This window comes from Bos grunniens, chromosome 18 (assembly GCF_055505025.1).
Source record: "Bos grunniens cultivar Pamir isolate PY7600 chromosome 18, Bosgru_T2T1.0, whole genome shotgun sequence".
NCBI lineage: Eukaryota > Metazoa > Chordata > Mammalia > Artiodactyla > Bovidae > Bos > Bos grunniens.
Window position 1 is genome coordinate 65,441,019 of NC_141182.1, and position 16,139 is coordinate 65,457,157.

The following is a 16,139-nucleotide window of genomic DNA, read 5'->3' on the forward strand; positions in this document are numbered from 1 at the left end:
CCCCACTCCAGTATTCTTGTCTGGAGAATCCCATAGACAGAGGAGCCTGGAGGGCTATAGTCCACAGGGTCACAGAGAGTCGGACAGGACTGAAGCGACTTAGCATACATACACCAGACTCCTTAAAGCCAACTCAAGCCGACATCCAGCAGAAACTGGAAGCAAATAAACATTATCCTGTTTCTGCTGAAGCCATGCAGCCTTAAGTGTTATTTTACGGAATTCCCTGGTGGTTCAATGTTTAGCAATTGGTGTGTTCTCAGCCATGGGTCTGGGTTCAACCGCTGGTCCAAACGAAGATCCACCAAGAGCCTGTGTGCCGCCGGGGGAGAACGTCATTTTGTTAGCTTTGGTCAGGACACTAAAAATGTCCGACAGGTCCCCTCAGGGAGCAAGCGAGGGAAACTGTTGCTCGTTTTTCTCACTGATCTGAAGAAAACAAGAAACACTGATGTATAATCAGGCCACCCAAACGAGCTCTCTGAACATCCCTCGGCCCAGTTAGTCTTATTCAACTAGTCCCTCCTCACGTGAAGGACCTTCCCGCTCAATGCTAAGCCCTAATCAGTAATGACCACCCTCTTGATATGGCCCGTGTGTGATTGTTCTAATCTTTGGATAATAACTTGACGTTGACAGTGTAACAAGGAGGCTGTGAACGGCATACTCCTCTGCTGGTTTCTCGAACTCATGAACCAGTTGCGTCACAATCCTCTCCAAACCCGGTAATCTCTGGAGTAAAACACTGCTACCACATCCTGCTTGCTATGTCTGGACCACAGGGCTGTCTCTCCTGGACCTTGCTTTGGCTGAGTTAAGACCCCCAAACCATTCAACCATTGATGTCTCCAGGCCCTTTCTTTGGTCTTTGGGATGCGCAATTATATTATCTTGCCCCTAGGACTAGACCACCTGGTCTCTCAGAGCTGATCAGCATCGCCAGCCTCCGCACTCCCACCCTGCTGTGGCACCACTGGGCAGGGAGGAGGCGGGGCCAGGGTGGTCTCTCTGCAGGTATGCTGGGGTGGGGACTGCCCCAGGTGCAGCAACATGCTGGGTCATGGAATTTGCGGAGCGAGAGCACTTCTCTATGGCTGGGGTGTCTAGTGAGCCTGCTCATCGGACACCAGCAGCTGCTGAAGCAGACCTCATTCTGCATGGCTTCCCGGCCAGGAGGGAACACACTCACTCCTACTAAACAGAGTCCAGGCTCCTCCAACCTATCCCACTGTGTCTCCAACAGTCAAGGAGACTTGCCGCCACCACTGGAGCACCAGGGGAGGCGTGAGGGTGTTAGATGGAGGAGACAGAAAGGTCACAGAGAGGAACGGGGTTGGAGGAGTGTGAGGTGGTAAGGTAGTAGGATGCAAATGTCAGTCATGCACGAAACGGACCACTTCTAGTGAGGAACAGGCACAGCGAGCGACTGTCTGCTACTTGTGATCCCCCAGCAACGGAAGAGAATCTGGGAATCCATGCCAGGTTACCCGGTTCAGGCCATAGGGAATCTGATCACTGCACTCCTTGTCCTATCCAATCCACTCTGGAACTCAAAGAACATCTTGGGCATCCTGACACCCTCTGTCTCCCTCCCCAAAAGAGCCCTAGTCATACCACAACCCCATGCTGATGGACATCCCTTTCTTTTCACTGGGAACAAATATTGATGGCTGTCATGTGAATGACCCCATTCATCTACCTGAACTGCCCTGTGCTCAGAATTTATTGTTCTTCCAATTTGTGGAGAGAGGGGTCTGCACCTTAGGTTAAGGAGTTCCCACAAGGGCACCCAGATGCCAGCCTCTGATGAGGGCGTCCTCTACACTGCACAGGTGTACTGCTTCTCTTCTGCACTTCCCTGCGTGGACTCCATCAGCTGTGGCACAGCCATGAACTACCCACACCGCTGTCTGCATCTCCACCAGGGACTCCAGCTCCACGGCACCCAGTTTGCATTTCATTGCAGACACCTTCCCTTTTCTGAAGTTGTTCAAAGGGACAGCAGCAACAAACATGCTAGCCCCACACTGTCTTCAGTGTCCCTGGAGACATGACACTGGCCACAACCATATGCCGTGATTTGTTCTCAAGGTCCTGCCCATCTTTCTCATGAATCTAATTCAAGATGTGCCTGTGTCCACTTTCCTGGTGACTATCCCGAGTGTTTTGAGTGACCCTGAAGGACTAGGAGTCACCACTGTGGCTCTCTCCCTATCTCCAAAACTCTTCTTCCTAATGCCCTCACCCATCACCCCACTGCTCCTCCTACCCAGTAGAAAAACATAACTCTACAAATGATTAATTAGGAATATAACCAGCAGGAAAGTGCCAACATCTTCTGGGGACCCATCCTTGACAAACTTTAGTCCAAATGCTAAGGGCTGAAGAATGATACCTCCCATAATGCCTGTAAAACCCAACCCCAAGTTCTTGTGAAACAAAGCTGCTCACAGGTGTGAATCTTCACCTGTATAACACTTGTGACCCAGTCCTTCAACTAAACACCATCAGTGCATCATCAAAATCGCAGTGATGTGGGACAGCTTGTTCTTTGCAAGCCTGTCTGCACTCACCTTATCTATCACATGGGATCCACAAGAACTGTGTGAGTGTGTGTGGCCCACACACCACAATGTGGGGCATCTGTATCACATGGCTAGCCCCCAAATCTCCTTGGAGTGCTTGTGAATTCTGTGCCCACACCTGCTGTGCGGGGTCAGCGTGTCCCACTGTATTTCCCCACCAAGGTCTCCCTTCTGTCCTGCATCCTTTGTGCTATGGCACATGAGTTAGCAGATCCAGGCTGCATCGAGGGGTGCGAGCATTCCAACTCAGTCACACTGTACCCCAGGTTGTGCTGATATACACTGATGTTTAAAATTCTGCTGCTGCTACTTACTGGAGTTACGAAAAGGCTTCTTTTATTTTAGAAATGCATTCTAACAAGTTATGAATCGAAAGACATGATACCTGCGATTATAAAGCTTAAACACGACTAAGTAAATCATGATCAGTTCAGTTCAGTTCAGTTCAGTCGCTCAGTCGCGTCCAACTCTTCGAGACCCCATGAACTGCAGTACGCCAGGCCTCCCTGTCCATCACCAACTCCCGGAGTTCACTCAAACTCACATCCATCAAATCGGTGATGCCATCCAGCCATCTCATCCTCTGTCGTCCCCTTCTCCTCCTGCTCCCAATCCCTCCCAGCATCAGAGTCTTTTCCAATGAGTCAACTCTTCACATGAGGTGGCCAAAGTACTGGAGTTTCAGCTTTAGCATCATTCCTTCCAAAGAACACCCAGGACTGATCTCCTTCAGAATGGACTGGTTGGATCTCCTTGCAGTCCAAGGGACTCTCAAGAGTCTTCTCCAGCACCACAGTTCAAAAGCATCAATTCTTCGGCGCTCAGCTTTCTTCACAGTCCAACTCTCACATCCATACATGACCACTGGAAAAACCATAGCCTTGACTAGATGGACCTTTGTTGACAAAGTAATGTCTCTGCTTTTGAATATGCTATCTAGGTTGGTCATAACTTTCCTTCCAAGGAGTAAGCGTCTTTTAATTTCATGGCTGCAGTCACCATCTGCAGTGATTTTGGAGCCCCAAAAAATAAAGTCTGACACTGTTCATGGGGTCGCAAAGAGTCGGACACGACTGAGCAACTGAACTGATTGACTCACTGATTACTAAAATAGAATATACTCTTGAACCAGTGATTACAATGTTGAAGATAAATTTTAAATGGCAGAAGGAAACTGGTCTGAAGGATGTACACAAGTATGTCTAAATGTACATTCTAAATATGTAAAACTTAAATCAAATATACATTCAATAAACTATTTAAAAAACAATTTAGCAAAAACTGTCCATAATCATTTTACTATGGTTTACTAGCTACATTCCTAAAATATTTTGTGGCTACTGGGACTGTAAAGGGGAAAAACCATACAATGGTGAGCTACTGGCAGTGCTTCCCAACTTCATTTCAGTGACATTATGTTCACAATTTGACACTGGTAATGGTATGAACATTTACACCAGGGAAATTAGCAAACACTACAAAACACGGCTTGATTTAATTACAGTGTAATTAAATGTCTGAACTTAAGAATAGGTAACATATGTTAATAGCGCAGACTTATCAAAAACATATGATGTATGTGGCAATTACACTACAAATAGTATAAACATTGAGAATACAAACTCCCAATACTCTGAACAAGAATTCCATGCAGGAAAAAAGTCACTCATATTATTGGTGAAATATAACAGATAACTTTGTTGTTTCTTTGCTTTCCTTCTTGTCAAATAAGAAAAAATAGCCAAATCTCAGAAGACAAAGATAGGCAAAAATATGAATTGAAATTTTACCGAACTGAACACACAGGTGAAAAACACACAAATGAAAAACAAAAACTGAACATCAAGAATCCTGAGTAGGGAATTTGCCAGCAGTCTAGTGGTGAGGATTCCACACGTCCACATCATGGGGCACAGTTTAGATTTCTGGACAGGGAGATTCCATAGGCACGTGGCACAGTCAAGAAAAAAAATTCCTGAGAAAAATGCAATTAAATAATGATGATTTTTTTATGCAGAGGTTTTAGTCTTAAAGGAAGAATCACTCAACCTGGCATGGAATCCCAGATCCGTATCCATCCTAAGGAGATCACTAACAGGTGATCCAGCATCTCTGTGCCTCAGTTTCCTCTCTAAAAAGGGTCCATTTCCTCCAGAGGTTCTTCCCACTGTTACTTTACCTCAAACTTCTTCAACATCACTGCCAGAAATATTTGCAATATTCATAAAGCTGTTTCTCCAGTGTGACCTCGCTGTTATTTAACCATGTAGCACCTTCAGATGAAAGATTTAACATATTCCTGGCACTTACGAGACTTTTCTCTAGTATGAACTTTCCAATGGATGAAGAAGCACTGTTTTGCTTAACAGGTTTCCCACATTCACTGCACTCATAGGCCTTTTCCAGTGTGAACTCTGTGATGATCATAGAGATGTGTTTGAGTAGTAAAAGATCGGCCACATTCAGTGCACTTATAAGGTCTTTCTCCAGTGTGAACTCTATGATGACGAAGAAGGCTCGAGCTATTAGAAAAATACTTCCCACATTCACTGCACTTATAAGGCCTTTCTCCAGTGTGAACTCTCTGATGATCACGAAGTGTCCACCGAGCAGTAAAATTTTTCCCACATTCACTGCACTCATAAGGTTTTTCTCCATTGTGAACTCTCTGATGATACCGGAGGCTACTTGAACCAACAAAAGATATTCCACATTCACTGCACTCATAAGGGTTTTCTCCATTGTGAACTCTCTGATGACAAAGAAGGCTTGAGGTACTAGTAAAACATTTCCCACATTCACTGCACTTAAAAGGCCTTTCTCCAATGTGAACTTTCCAATGAGTACAAAGTTTTGACCTACTTGTAAAAGATTTCCCACATTTATTGCACTCATAAGGCTTTTCTCCAGTGTGAACATTCATATGGGTACTAAGGTGTACCTTTTGGCTAAAAAATTTGCCACATGCACTGCACTTAAAAGGTCTTTCTCCACTGTGAATTCTCTGATGATTAGAAAGGGTTGACTGAGTTGTGAATGATTTTGCACACTCACTGCACTCATAAGGCCTTTCTCCAGTGTGAACTCTCTGATGATAACGAAGGCCGGACCTACTGGTAAAAGATTTCCAACATTTATTGCACTCATAAGACCTTTCTTCAGCATGAACTCTCTGATGATGACGAAGACTGGAGCTACTACTGAAAGACTTCTCACATTTATTGCACCCAAAAGGCTTTTCTCCAGAGTGAATGTTCTTATGGTCTCTGAGATGCTCATTCCGGCTGAACAATTTACCACATTCACTGCACTCACAAGGCTTTTCTCCAGTGTGAACTCTCTGATGATGACAAAGGCTTGACCTAGCAGGAAAAGATTTCCCACATTCACTGCACTTAAAAGGCTTTTCTCCAGTGTGAAGTCTCAGGTGATAAGAGAGGGTCGACCTATTAGCAAGAGATTTCCCGCATTCAGGGCACTCATAAGGCCGTTCTCCAGTGTGAACTCTCTGATGTGCAAGGCAACTGGATTTATAGGCAAAAAATTTTCCACATTGGCTGCATTTATAAGACTTTTCTCCAGCGTGAACTTGCACATGCTGAATGAGGTTACTTCTTTGGGTGCCAGCTTTCTCACATTTGTTTACCTCACAAACTGCCTCACTAATGAGGACTCTCTCATGCGCTACAAGAATGTCTGTGTGGCTGGAAACTATCTTACTTTCTCCCAAACTGTGATGACTTTCTCCACTGTGAAAAACAACCTCACACTTCATACTGTTGTTCAGTTTCTTCCCAGTATTAGTGGCCTGTGACTGAACTCCCATGCTGGCCATGAAGTCATTCCCAATCTCCATGTAGGTAGAGAAATTCCCTGCTGGGTGCACTGTGCAGGTCTTCAAAAATGAGGGTCTCTCAGTATTACATAGGAAACGATTCTCTCTAACGTGCTGCTTCTGGTGCTGTTGAATGTTTGCAGTAAAATAGAATTCTTTCCCACATGCCCCACATGTGTATACTTTCTGCTCCCCATTTGTTCCTTGTTCTTCAGCCAAGTGCAAAATGTCTCTCAAGACTGGGATGCACATCTTACAAGGTTGGGTCTTCTCAGGTGACAAACATGCCCTGGGAGTGCAAAACTTTGACACTCTTGCAGATTTGCTCTGTTCAGATGGTGTCTCTTCATCCTGGACTCCATGCCAAGAACCTGAAACAAACAAGTGATGGTAAAGATCCGGTTGACTTTATTGGCGTGAATGACACCATCACAATTTTACATTTGGTACATGAAAGAAGTCCACGGAATCGTGTTCAGGATATGAAGTTGGAGTCATATTGAGGAAGCAGCTGATCTCACCAAGCATACGACATGTGACTGGATGTGACCCAAGGTGAAAGGCATGCTGTATAATTCACTCCTCTGTCAATGGCTTTTACCAGGACCACATCCTCTGGTGACCTGTGAAGAAGTATACCATACATCCTGTATATCTGAACATCTGGGTGGAACAGGTAGCTGGTGTTCAAGAAATAGTAAAGCAAACACAAATGTTGCAAATGGCAAAACGGCCTTCTTTTTTAGGGCTGAATAATATTCCATATATTCCAGATATTTGTTATCCATTCATCCATCAATGAACACTCAGCTTGTTTCTATCACTTGGATAGTGTTAAAAATGCAACAATAAACATGGGGTACAGATACCTTTTTGATACAGTGATTTCACTCCCTGTGGATAAATACAGAGTTGGAATTGCTAGATCATACTGTAGTTCCTTATTTAATGTTGTAAGGATTCTCCATGATCTACTCCATAGTGATGACAACAATGTACACACCTCCCAAGAGTGCACAAGGGGTTTCTTTTCACCACATCTTAACCAACATTATTTCTTGTCTTTTTCATAACAGACATTAGAACAGGTGTGACATGGTATCTCACTGTCATTTTGATTGGCATTTTCTGACCATTTGTGATACTGAACTTTTTTTTTATATACAAGGTTCCTATTTGCATGACTCATTCAGAAAAACATCTTTTCAGATCTAACAGATAATACCTTGTTCAAACTGGTCCATGGCAATGAAAGCCTAGAGTCCTATTGAACTAAGCAACCATGGAACTTCAGTTACGATTTTTTTTTAATTATTAAGGAATTCCTTGGTGGGCCAGCAGTTATGACATCACACTTTTACTGCCAGGGACCCAGGTCTGATCCCTAGTCAGGGAACTAAAACATTACAAGATGGAAATATATATATATATATATATCAAACTATCCATAAAGTCATATAATGTTATATAGAAGTGGTCTTCAATCAATTCTGAAAACATAACACAAACTTTAGCACAACTAAATAAAAAAATGAAGAGAAGCAAATGGTGGCAAGTTAAGAAAGGAAAGAAAACAAATCATACAAAATGCTCTATTAATACAAAAAAAAAAAAAGAACGGTAGACTAACACAGGAACAAAGAACAAGGATAATTTTATAAAATGATAACAAATACATTAGATATTTATCAAACTATATCAATATACTAAACATCGACAGTCTCAGTGTACCAATTAAGAGAAAGATCATCAGGGTGGATCCATAAACAGGATTCAGCGATATGTTGTCTCTGAGAAACATACTACAGGACTTCCCTGGTGGTCCAGCAGTTAACTATTCAAAGTGCAACACAGGAGACACTGGTTCAATCCATGGTCAGGAACCCACATGCCACAGCAACTAAGCCTGTAGGCCACAATTAACAACTCTGCACACTCCAGAGCCTGTGCACCATAATGAAGACCCAATATGGACTAAAAACATATTTGAATAAATAAAATTTTAAAACAACAAAACCCACTTTAAATAAAAACATGCATGTAACATTAGAGAGCGATTAACAGAATTCAAAATAAAAATGTTAGGAACTATATTCATATCTAACGGGAGGCTCCCCAGGTGGCTCAGTGGTAAAGAGCCACCGTAGGACAAACAGGTTCAGTCCCGGGTCCAGGAAGACCGCACGCGCACAGGGCAACTAAGTCCATGTGCCACAACTACCTGACTGTGCTCTCGAGCCCAGGAGCCGCAACTACCAAAGACCAAATGCTTGAGAGCCTGTGCTCAAAAAAAAAGCCACCAAACCAGAAGTCTGTGTACCATAACTGGCGAGTAGCCCCCAGTCGCTGCAACTAGAGAAAAGCCTGAACAGCAATGAAGACCCAGCACAGTTAACTGGGTATCTGGACACCTACAGACTACAAGTCTAGTCCATCTAACAGCAGAGTAGTCTTAAGCTGACATGGAAAATTTATAAAACAGAGCACATGCTGGGCCAGAAAAACACACCTTAACAAATTTGAAACAACAAAAATCAGACAATGTCTGTTCTCAGATCACGGTGGAATCACACTAGAACCAGTAACAGAAAGATAGCTGAAAAATCGCAGAACAATGAAAAGTCAAACAACCCAAATAAAACATGGAGCAAACAAGAAATCTCAAGGTAAATTTTTAAGTATCTCGAAACAAACACAACACTTGTCAAAATATGTGTATGCAGTGAAAGCAATGGTTATACAGCAATTTATAGTACTGAATGCATATATTAAAAAAAAAAATCTAAAGGCAATCACCTTAGAAAACTAGAAAAAAGAGAAAATTAAATCCAAAGGAGGAAGAAAAGATATCATTTAATAAACCAACAAAGAAAAATAACAAAGACAAACAAAGTAAACTGGTTCCTTAAAATGACCAATAAAATAAAAAATATTCTCATTAGGGTAATCACAAAAACAAGACAAGACATAAATTACTAATATTAAAAATAAAAAAGGACTTCCCCAGTTCCAATGGTAAAGTCTCTGTATTTCCACTGCAGGGGACAGTTTGATCCCTGGTTTGGAAACAAACATCTCACATGCCTGGAGGTACAGCCAAAAGAAAAAAGAGAGAGACAAAGAGAAAGAATTAAAGAGGAAAAACCACCACACGGAATGGACATTAAATGGTATAATGAAATATACAGGCATCTCCAAGACAATAAATGTGATAACCTAAATGAAATGGACCAGTTTTTTGAAAAATACAGTCTACCAAAACCCACACAACAATACACAATCTAAATAGGTATACATCTGTTAAAGTAACTGAATCAATAAGGAGTAATCTTCCAAAACAGAATGCAACTTGCCCAGATTGGTTAACTGGTGAAATATGACAAACATTTTAGGAAGATATACAATTCTCTACAATTCCTTTCAGAAGACAGAAACAGAAGGACTGCTTCCTAACTAATTCTGTGAGGCCAACATTACTCTAATACCAAACCAAAAACATGCAGAAAAAATATACACCAATATCTCTCATGAACATAAAGGCAAAATCACAAAGCATCAGTAAACTGATTCAAAAATTATACAAACAGAATTACATATCATGACCATGTGGGATTCATGAAAGGCACCTAGCATTTATTTCACACCATATTAAAAGTTATAGGAACCAAAACAGCATGCTAATAGCATAAAGACAGATATCTACTTCAGTGAAATAGACTTCAGATTATAAAGATCAACCCTCATAATATATGATCCAATAATTACTGACCATTACTATTCAATAGATTCATCAACAAATAGTGTTGTAAAAACTGAATAGCCACATGTACAAGAATGAAGTTAGAGTCCTACCTAATACCACATACAAAAAGGCATTCAAAATGTATCAAAGGTCAAAATGTAAGAGCTGAAGTTACACAATTCTTAGGGGAAAAAACAGGGAAAACTTTAAAAATCTTGGATTCAGCCATGAATTCTGACAAGTGAAAGAACCACTCCACAGGACTGTGTTCTGGAAATTAGTTGCGGTAAAACTGAGAAGCATCTGATCTCACCAAGCGCAGGACAGGACTGGAGGTGGCTGAAGGTGAAAGGCGGCTTCTACAGTTCACTCCTCTGTCAATGGTTTTGTTTTGTTGTTGTTGTTGTTGTTTTAACCAGGAACACACTTCCTGGACCTGTGATAGGGTAAGGAAGTGTACTTCCAGAACTCAGAAACTCTGACTGCATTTTGTGTGTGTGTGTGTGTGAGGAGAACTTTTACGATCTACTCCTTTGGCAATTTCTTTTTTCTTTTCTTTATTTATTTATGGCTTCTCTTGTTCGTCATTGCAATCTCAGGCTTTCTCTAGGTTCAGCAAACAGGGGCTACTCTCTAGTTGAAATGTGCGGGCTTCTTACTGCAGTGTCTTCTCTTGTTGCAGAGCACAGGCTCTAAGGCAGGAATGCTTCAGTAGTTGCAACAGGCAGACTCCGCAGTTGCAGTGCATGAACTTAGCTGCTCCACAGCACGTGGGATCTGCTTGCACCAGGGAGCGAACCCCTGTTCCTGCGTTGGCAGGCAGATTCTTAACTAGACCACCAGGAATGCTCTCAGGAAACTTCTAAATATAAAACAGAGTCTTGTTAACTAGAGTCACTAGGCTGTGCACTACACCCTCAGGATTTACCTTATAAACTAGAAGTGTTTAACTTCTGACATCCTTCACTCATTTCATCTACACTCCTTACCTTGATCTGGCAATCACTAATCCTTTGTCTGTATCTGATTGGTGGTGGTGGTGTTGGTTTAAAGATTCAACATGTAAGCATAATCATTCAGTACAGGTAAACCTGGAACACGGGTTCTAAAATACTTGGGTCCACTTATACATGAATACTTTTCAATTAAAAACCACAGGATCATACGTGTATATATATGTATTGTATCTGTGTATTATATAGAAATATATATATTTTCAAACTACCCATGAAACCATATAGCATAAGGAAGCACTCATATCATTTATAAGTACATAGTGCAAATTTTAGCACAATTAAATTAAAAAATGGAAGCAAATAGAGCTGATGAGCTAACAAAGGAGAGAAAATAAAGTCACACAAGTGCTTGATTAACACCACAAAAAAGAGAGTGGTAGATTAACAAAGGAACAGAGAATAAGGGTAGGGTTTTTTCCCTGGTGGCTCAGTGGTAAACAATCTGCCCGTCAATGCAGGAGACATGGGTTCAATCCTTGATCCCAGAAGATCCCACACGCCACAGAGCAACTAAGTCCGTGCACCACCACCACCGAGCCTGTGCTTCAGAGCCCCGAGGCAGCAGCTACTGAAGTCAGCGCACCACAGAAGCAAGCTTCACAAGGGGAGCCACGGCAATGAGAAGCCTGCACAACTAGAGAGCAGTCTGCTCTCTCTGCAGGCAGAGAGGCCAGGCAGCAGCCAAGACCCAGCACAGCCAGAAAATGAGAACGAAAAAACAGAACAAGTGCTGTCAGGAAGCACTGAACCCGAGGCTTCCTGTGTGCTGCTTTGGATCTGTCAGGAATTCTGTTCCTTATTAATTCCTGAGGAATTAACAGGAGAGGCAAGCCTCTCCCGGGGGCTGAGGAATCCAGGCATTTCCTTCATTAGTGTTTCTATACGGTGATAAGTAGGGGCTTCCCTGGTGGCTCAGACGGTAAAGCGCCTGCCTGCAATGCGGGAGATCTGGGTTTGATTCCTGGGTCGGGAAGATCCCCTGGAGAAGGAAATGGCAATCCACTCCAGCACTCTTGCCTGGTAAATCCCATGGACGAAGGAGCCTGGTCGCAAAGAGTCAGACACGACTGAGCTACTAGCTACTACGGTGATAAGTACCCTCTTTCTTCTTGTGAACCAAACAGTAAAAGTGATTGTTTACAACTCTCTCTCTAATATGGATTGCCTATGTTTTGTAAGTCTGGAATTTTAATCTTTATCTTTGCTGAGAATAACTATCTTGTAAGACAGTATATATGCCCACACCATGTTAAAACACCTTTGCTCCATCAGAGCTCTGGTCCCCGTGTCTTTCTTTCTTTCTCCCTCTCTTTCTTTTTCAGGCTGACCCCCTGGAGCACAGAGGCTCTCTGAGTTCACTTTCCTGCCCGGGCTTCTAAGACCCTCTTGAGAAGGTGCTCTGCACCTGCCTGTAACTGGGAATAAATCAAATTTCATTTACAAAATATACATGATAATGCCTCTCTGAATGTACAATTACTGCAAAAGAAAATCTTTAAAACTTTTTCTAAAAATCTGCCCTCTTCCCCTAATTTGGAAACTTTAGCTGAACAAATTATCAGTATCAGGTCTGGAACTGTAACTTTGGTGATTATCTTGATAATTATATTTGTTGTTTACCATCTCCTTTCTATAAGGTTGGTTAATACTAACAAAACTCATTTGGTCAAGACCTTTTTTACAAATATAATAAAATAGGGGGAACTGTCAGGAAGCATTTAACACGAGGCTTCCTGTGTGCTGTTTCGGATCTGTCAGGAATTCTCTGTTCCTTATAATTCCTGAATAATCGGGAATTAAGAGGAGAGGCAAGCCTCTCCCAGGAGCCGAGGAATCCAGGCATTTCCTTCATTACTGTTTCTATATGGTGATAAGTACCCTCTTCCTTCTTGTGAACCATACAGTAAAAGTGATTGTTTACAACTCTCTCTCTCTAATATGGATCGCCTATTTTTGTAAGTCTGGAATTTAATCTTTATCTTTGCTGAGAATAACTACCTTGTAAAATAGTATATATATCCACACCATGTTAATTAAAACACCTTTGCTCCATCAGAACTCTGGTCCCTGTGTCTTTCTCTCCCTCTCTCCCTCTCCCTCTCTCTCTTTTTTCAGGCTAATCCCCTGGAGCGCAGAGGCTCTCTGAGTTCACTTTACTGCCCGGGCTTCTAAGACCCTCTTGAGAAGGCGCTCTGCACCTTCACCCCATCGGGAGGGTGCCTGAGGCCTTCGTGAACAGAGCAAGCCCCGTGCAGGGGCTTTATTGGCTTTCTGCGTAAACCAAGGAATACCAGCCTCTTTCTCTCCTTTACTTTCTTATCGGTCGACTCTGGACCACCAGGTTCCAGTCCATTAAAGGACCTCAACAAAGGGCAATTTTAGAAAATGGCAAGAAATATATTAGATATTAATCCAAGTATACTATCAATACAGTATTAATTATTAATCCAAGTATACACCAATATACTAAACATGGATAGTCTCAGTACATCAATTAAAAGAGAGATTTCAGAATGGATCCAGAAGCAGAACTTAACCGTATGTTGTCTTCAAGAAACCCACTTTAGGACTTACCTGATGGCCCAGTGGTTAAGAATCTGTCTTACAATACAGGGGACACTGGTTCAATCCATGATCAGGGAACTAATCCCACATGCTTTGGAGCAACTTAGTCAAAGCTATGGTTTTTCCAGTAGTCATGTATGGATGTGAGAGTTGGACCACTAAAGAAGGCTGAACATCAAAGAACTGATGCTTTTGAACTGTGGTGTTGGAGAAGACTCTTGAGAGTCCCTTGGACCGCAAGGAGATCCAACTAGTCAATCCTAAATATTCATTAGAAGGACTGATGCTGAAGCTCCAATACTTTGGCCACCTGATGCAAAGAATCGACTGATTAGAAAAGACCCTGATGCTGAGAAAGATTGAAGGCAGGAGGATAAGGGGACGAGAGGATGAGATGGTTGGATGGCATCACCGACTCAGTGGACGTGACAGATGGTGAAGGACAAGGAAGCCTAGCGTGCTGCAGTCCATGGGGTCACAAAGACTTGAACACGACTGAGTGACTGAACAACAACACTGGAGGAATGAAAAGGAAAACCACTGAGGTAGGAGAGCTGAAAAACTACCTGTTGTGACAGAGGTGCTCAATCCTTAGGCAGGCAGAGGATCCAGGGCAGGAGGAAGGGCTTAAGAACATTTGTCTTTAATGATACCAATCACTGAAGTGTTTGCAAATGGTCTCAGACACCTAAAAGTCAACCCAAGTTGACATCCAGTGGAAACTGGAAGCAAATGAATATTATCCTAATGCTTCCGAAAGGCATGCAGCCTGAAGTGTTAAAGCCATTTTGGGGAATTCCTTGGTGGTTCAGTAATTAGGACTTGGTGTTTCCCACCATGTGTCTGGGTTAAAGAGCTGGTCCAAAAAAATAACATCTAGTAAATGCCTTTGTGCAGCCAGGGGAAAAAGTCATTTTGTAACCTTTGGCCAGGGACACTAAAAACGTCAGACAGGGCCCCTCAAAGAGCCAGCACGGGAACCTGTTATTCGTTTTTCTTCCTAGTCTGAGGGCGGGGTGGGGGGGAAGCCAGGACCCTGAATACAGAAGAGATACTGAGCAGGCCTGAGCGGGTAGACAAGGGGGAGAGCACTACTTGTGGTCCCCCCAGAAAAGGCTTTCTTGCCTGTGGTTTGTGACTGTGCCCAACTTGGTGAAAAATACCGATGTATAATCAGGCCATCCAAATAAGCTGTTCTTTAGCTCTCTGAACATCCCCTGGCCCAAGTCTTAATCAACTATATCCTACACACAGGACTGGCCTTCCCTCTTAATCCTAAGGTCTTCTTGTTCTGCACCAGCTGTTCTTCCTAACCACTTCACTCATCACCCCACTGCTCCTCCTACCCAGCAGAAAAATGTAAATCACCAAATGATTATTAGTTATCAAGATAACCAGAAGGAAAGTGCCAACATCTTCTGGGGACCCATTCTTGACAAACTTTAGTCCAAATGCTAAGGGCTGAAGAATGACACCTCCCATAATGCCTGTAAAACCCAACGCCAAGTTCTCGTGAAACAAAGCTGTTCACAGGTGTGAATCTTCACCTGTGTAACACTTGTGACCCAGTCCCTCAAATGAACACGATCAGTGCACCATCAAACTTGTGGTGACGTCAGAACTTGTTCTTTGCAAGCCTGTCTGCACTCACCTTATTACACGGGATCCACAAGAACTGTGAGAGTGTGTGAGGCCCACACACCACAACGTGGGCCATCTGTATCACATGCCCGGCCCCAAATCTCCCTGGAGTGTTTGTGAATTCTGTACCCACATCTGCTGTGCAGGGTCAGCATGTCCCACTGTATTTCTCCAACAAGGTCTCACTTCTGTCATACGTCCTTCGTTCTATGCTACATGAGTTTGTAGATCAAGGCTGCGTCAAAGGGTGTGAGCATTCAAACTCTGTCACACTGTGTCCCAGGCTGTGCTGATATACACTGATATTTAGAATCCTTTCTTGTGTTAGTTACTGGAGTTATGAAAAAGCTTCATTTTAGAAATGCACTCCAAGAAGTTACGTATTGAAAAACATGATACCTGAGATTATAAAAATTAAGGACTAGGTAAATCCTGATACACAAACACAAAAAGTGATCATGTGTATAAATATGATAAATGGTATAAGATACAGGAAGAGTCCATCAGTCATTCCATTTATATATATATATATTTGAAAATAGTCATTACTAAAGTAGACTATACTCTTGCATCAGTAATGATAATGTTGAAGGTAAATTTAAAATGGCAAGAGGAAACTGGTTTGAAGGATGTACACAAGTATGTCCAATGTACATCTTAAATACATAAAATTTAAATGAACTCGATTTAAATGAAATGATTTTTAAAACAATTCAGCAAAATCTATCAATAATCATTCTAGTATGATTTATTAG

At 42.4% G+C, this 16,139-nt stretch overlaps 1 protein-coding gene, 1 long non-coding RNA gene and 1 pseudogene across 3 annotated transcripts in view; all 3 read right to left on the bottom strand.

Annotated features, from left to right (window-relative positions):
* LOC147354833 (uncharacterized) overlaps nt 1-16,139 on the bottom strand; it is a 55,412-nt pseudogene that overhangs the window by 11,308 nt on the left and 27,965 nt on the right. The gene's annotated exons all lie outside the window — the stretch shown is intronic.
* Nucleotides 193-2,709, bottom strand: LOC147354834 (uncharacterized). Its single transcript, XR_015146694.1, has 2 exons — nt 2,574-2,709; nt 193-429 (listed from the first exon to the last, which is right to left on the bottom strand). It is a non-coding gene; the product is annotated as an uncharacterized LOC147354834 (long non-coding RNA).
* On the bottom strand, nt 2,900-6,789 carry LOC147354835 (uncharacterized). Its single transcript, XM_086355033.1, has one exon. The coding sequence runs from the start codon at nt 6,670-6,672 to the stop codon at nt 4,975-4,977; it is 1,698 nt and encodes a 565-aa protein (XP_086211159.1). The 5' UTR covers nt 6,673-6,789; the 3' UTR covers nt 2,900-4,974.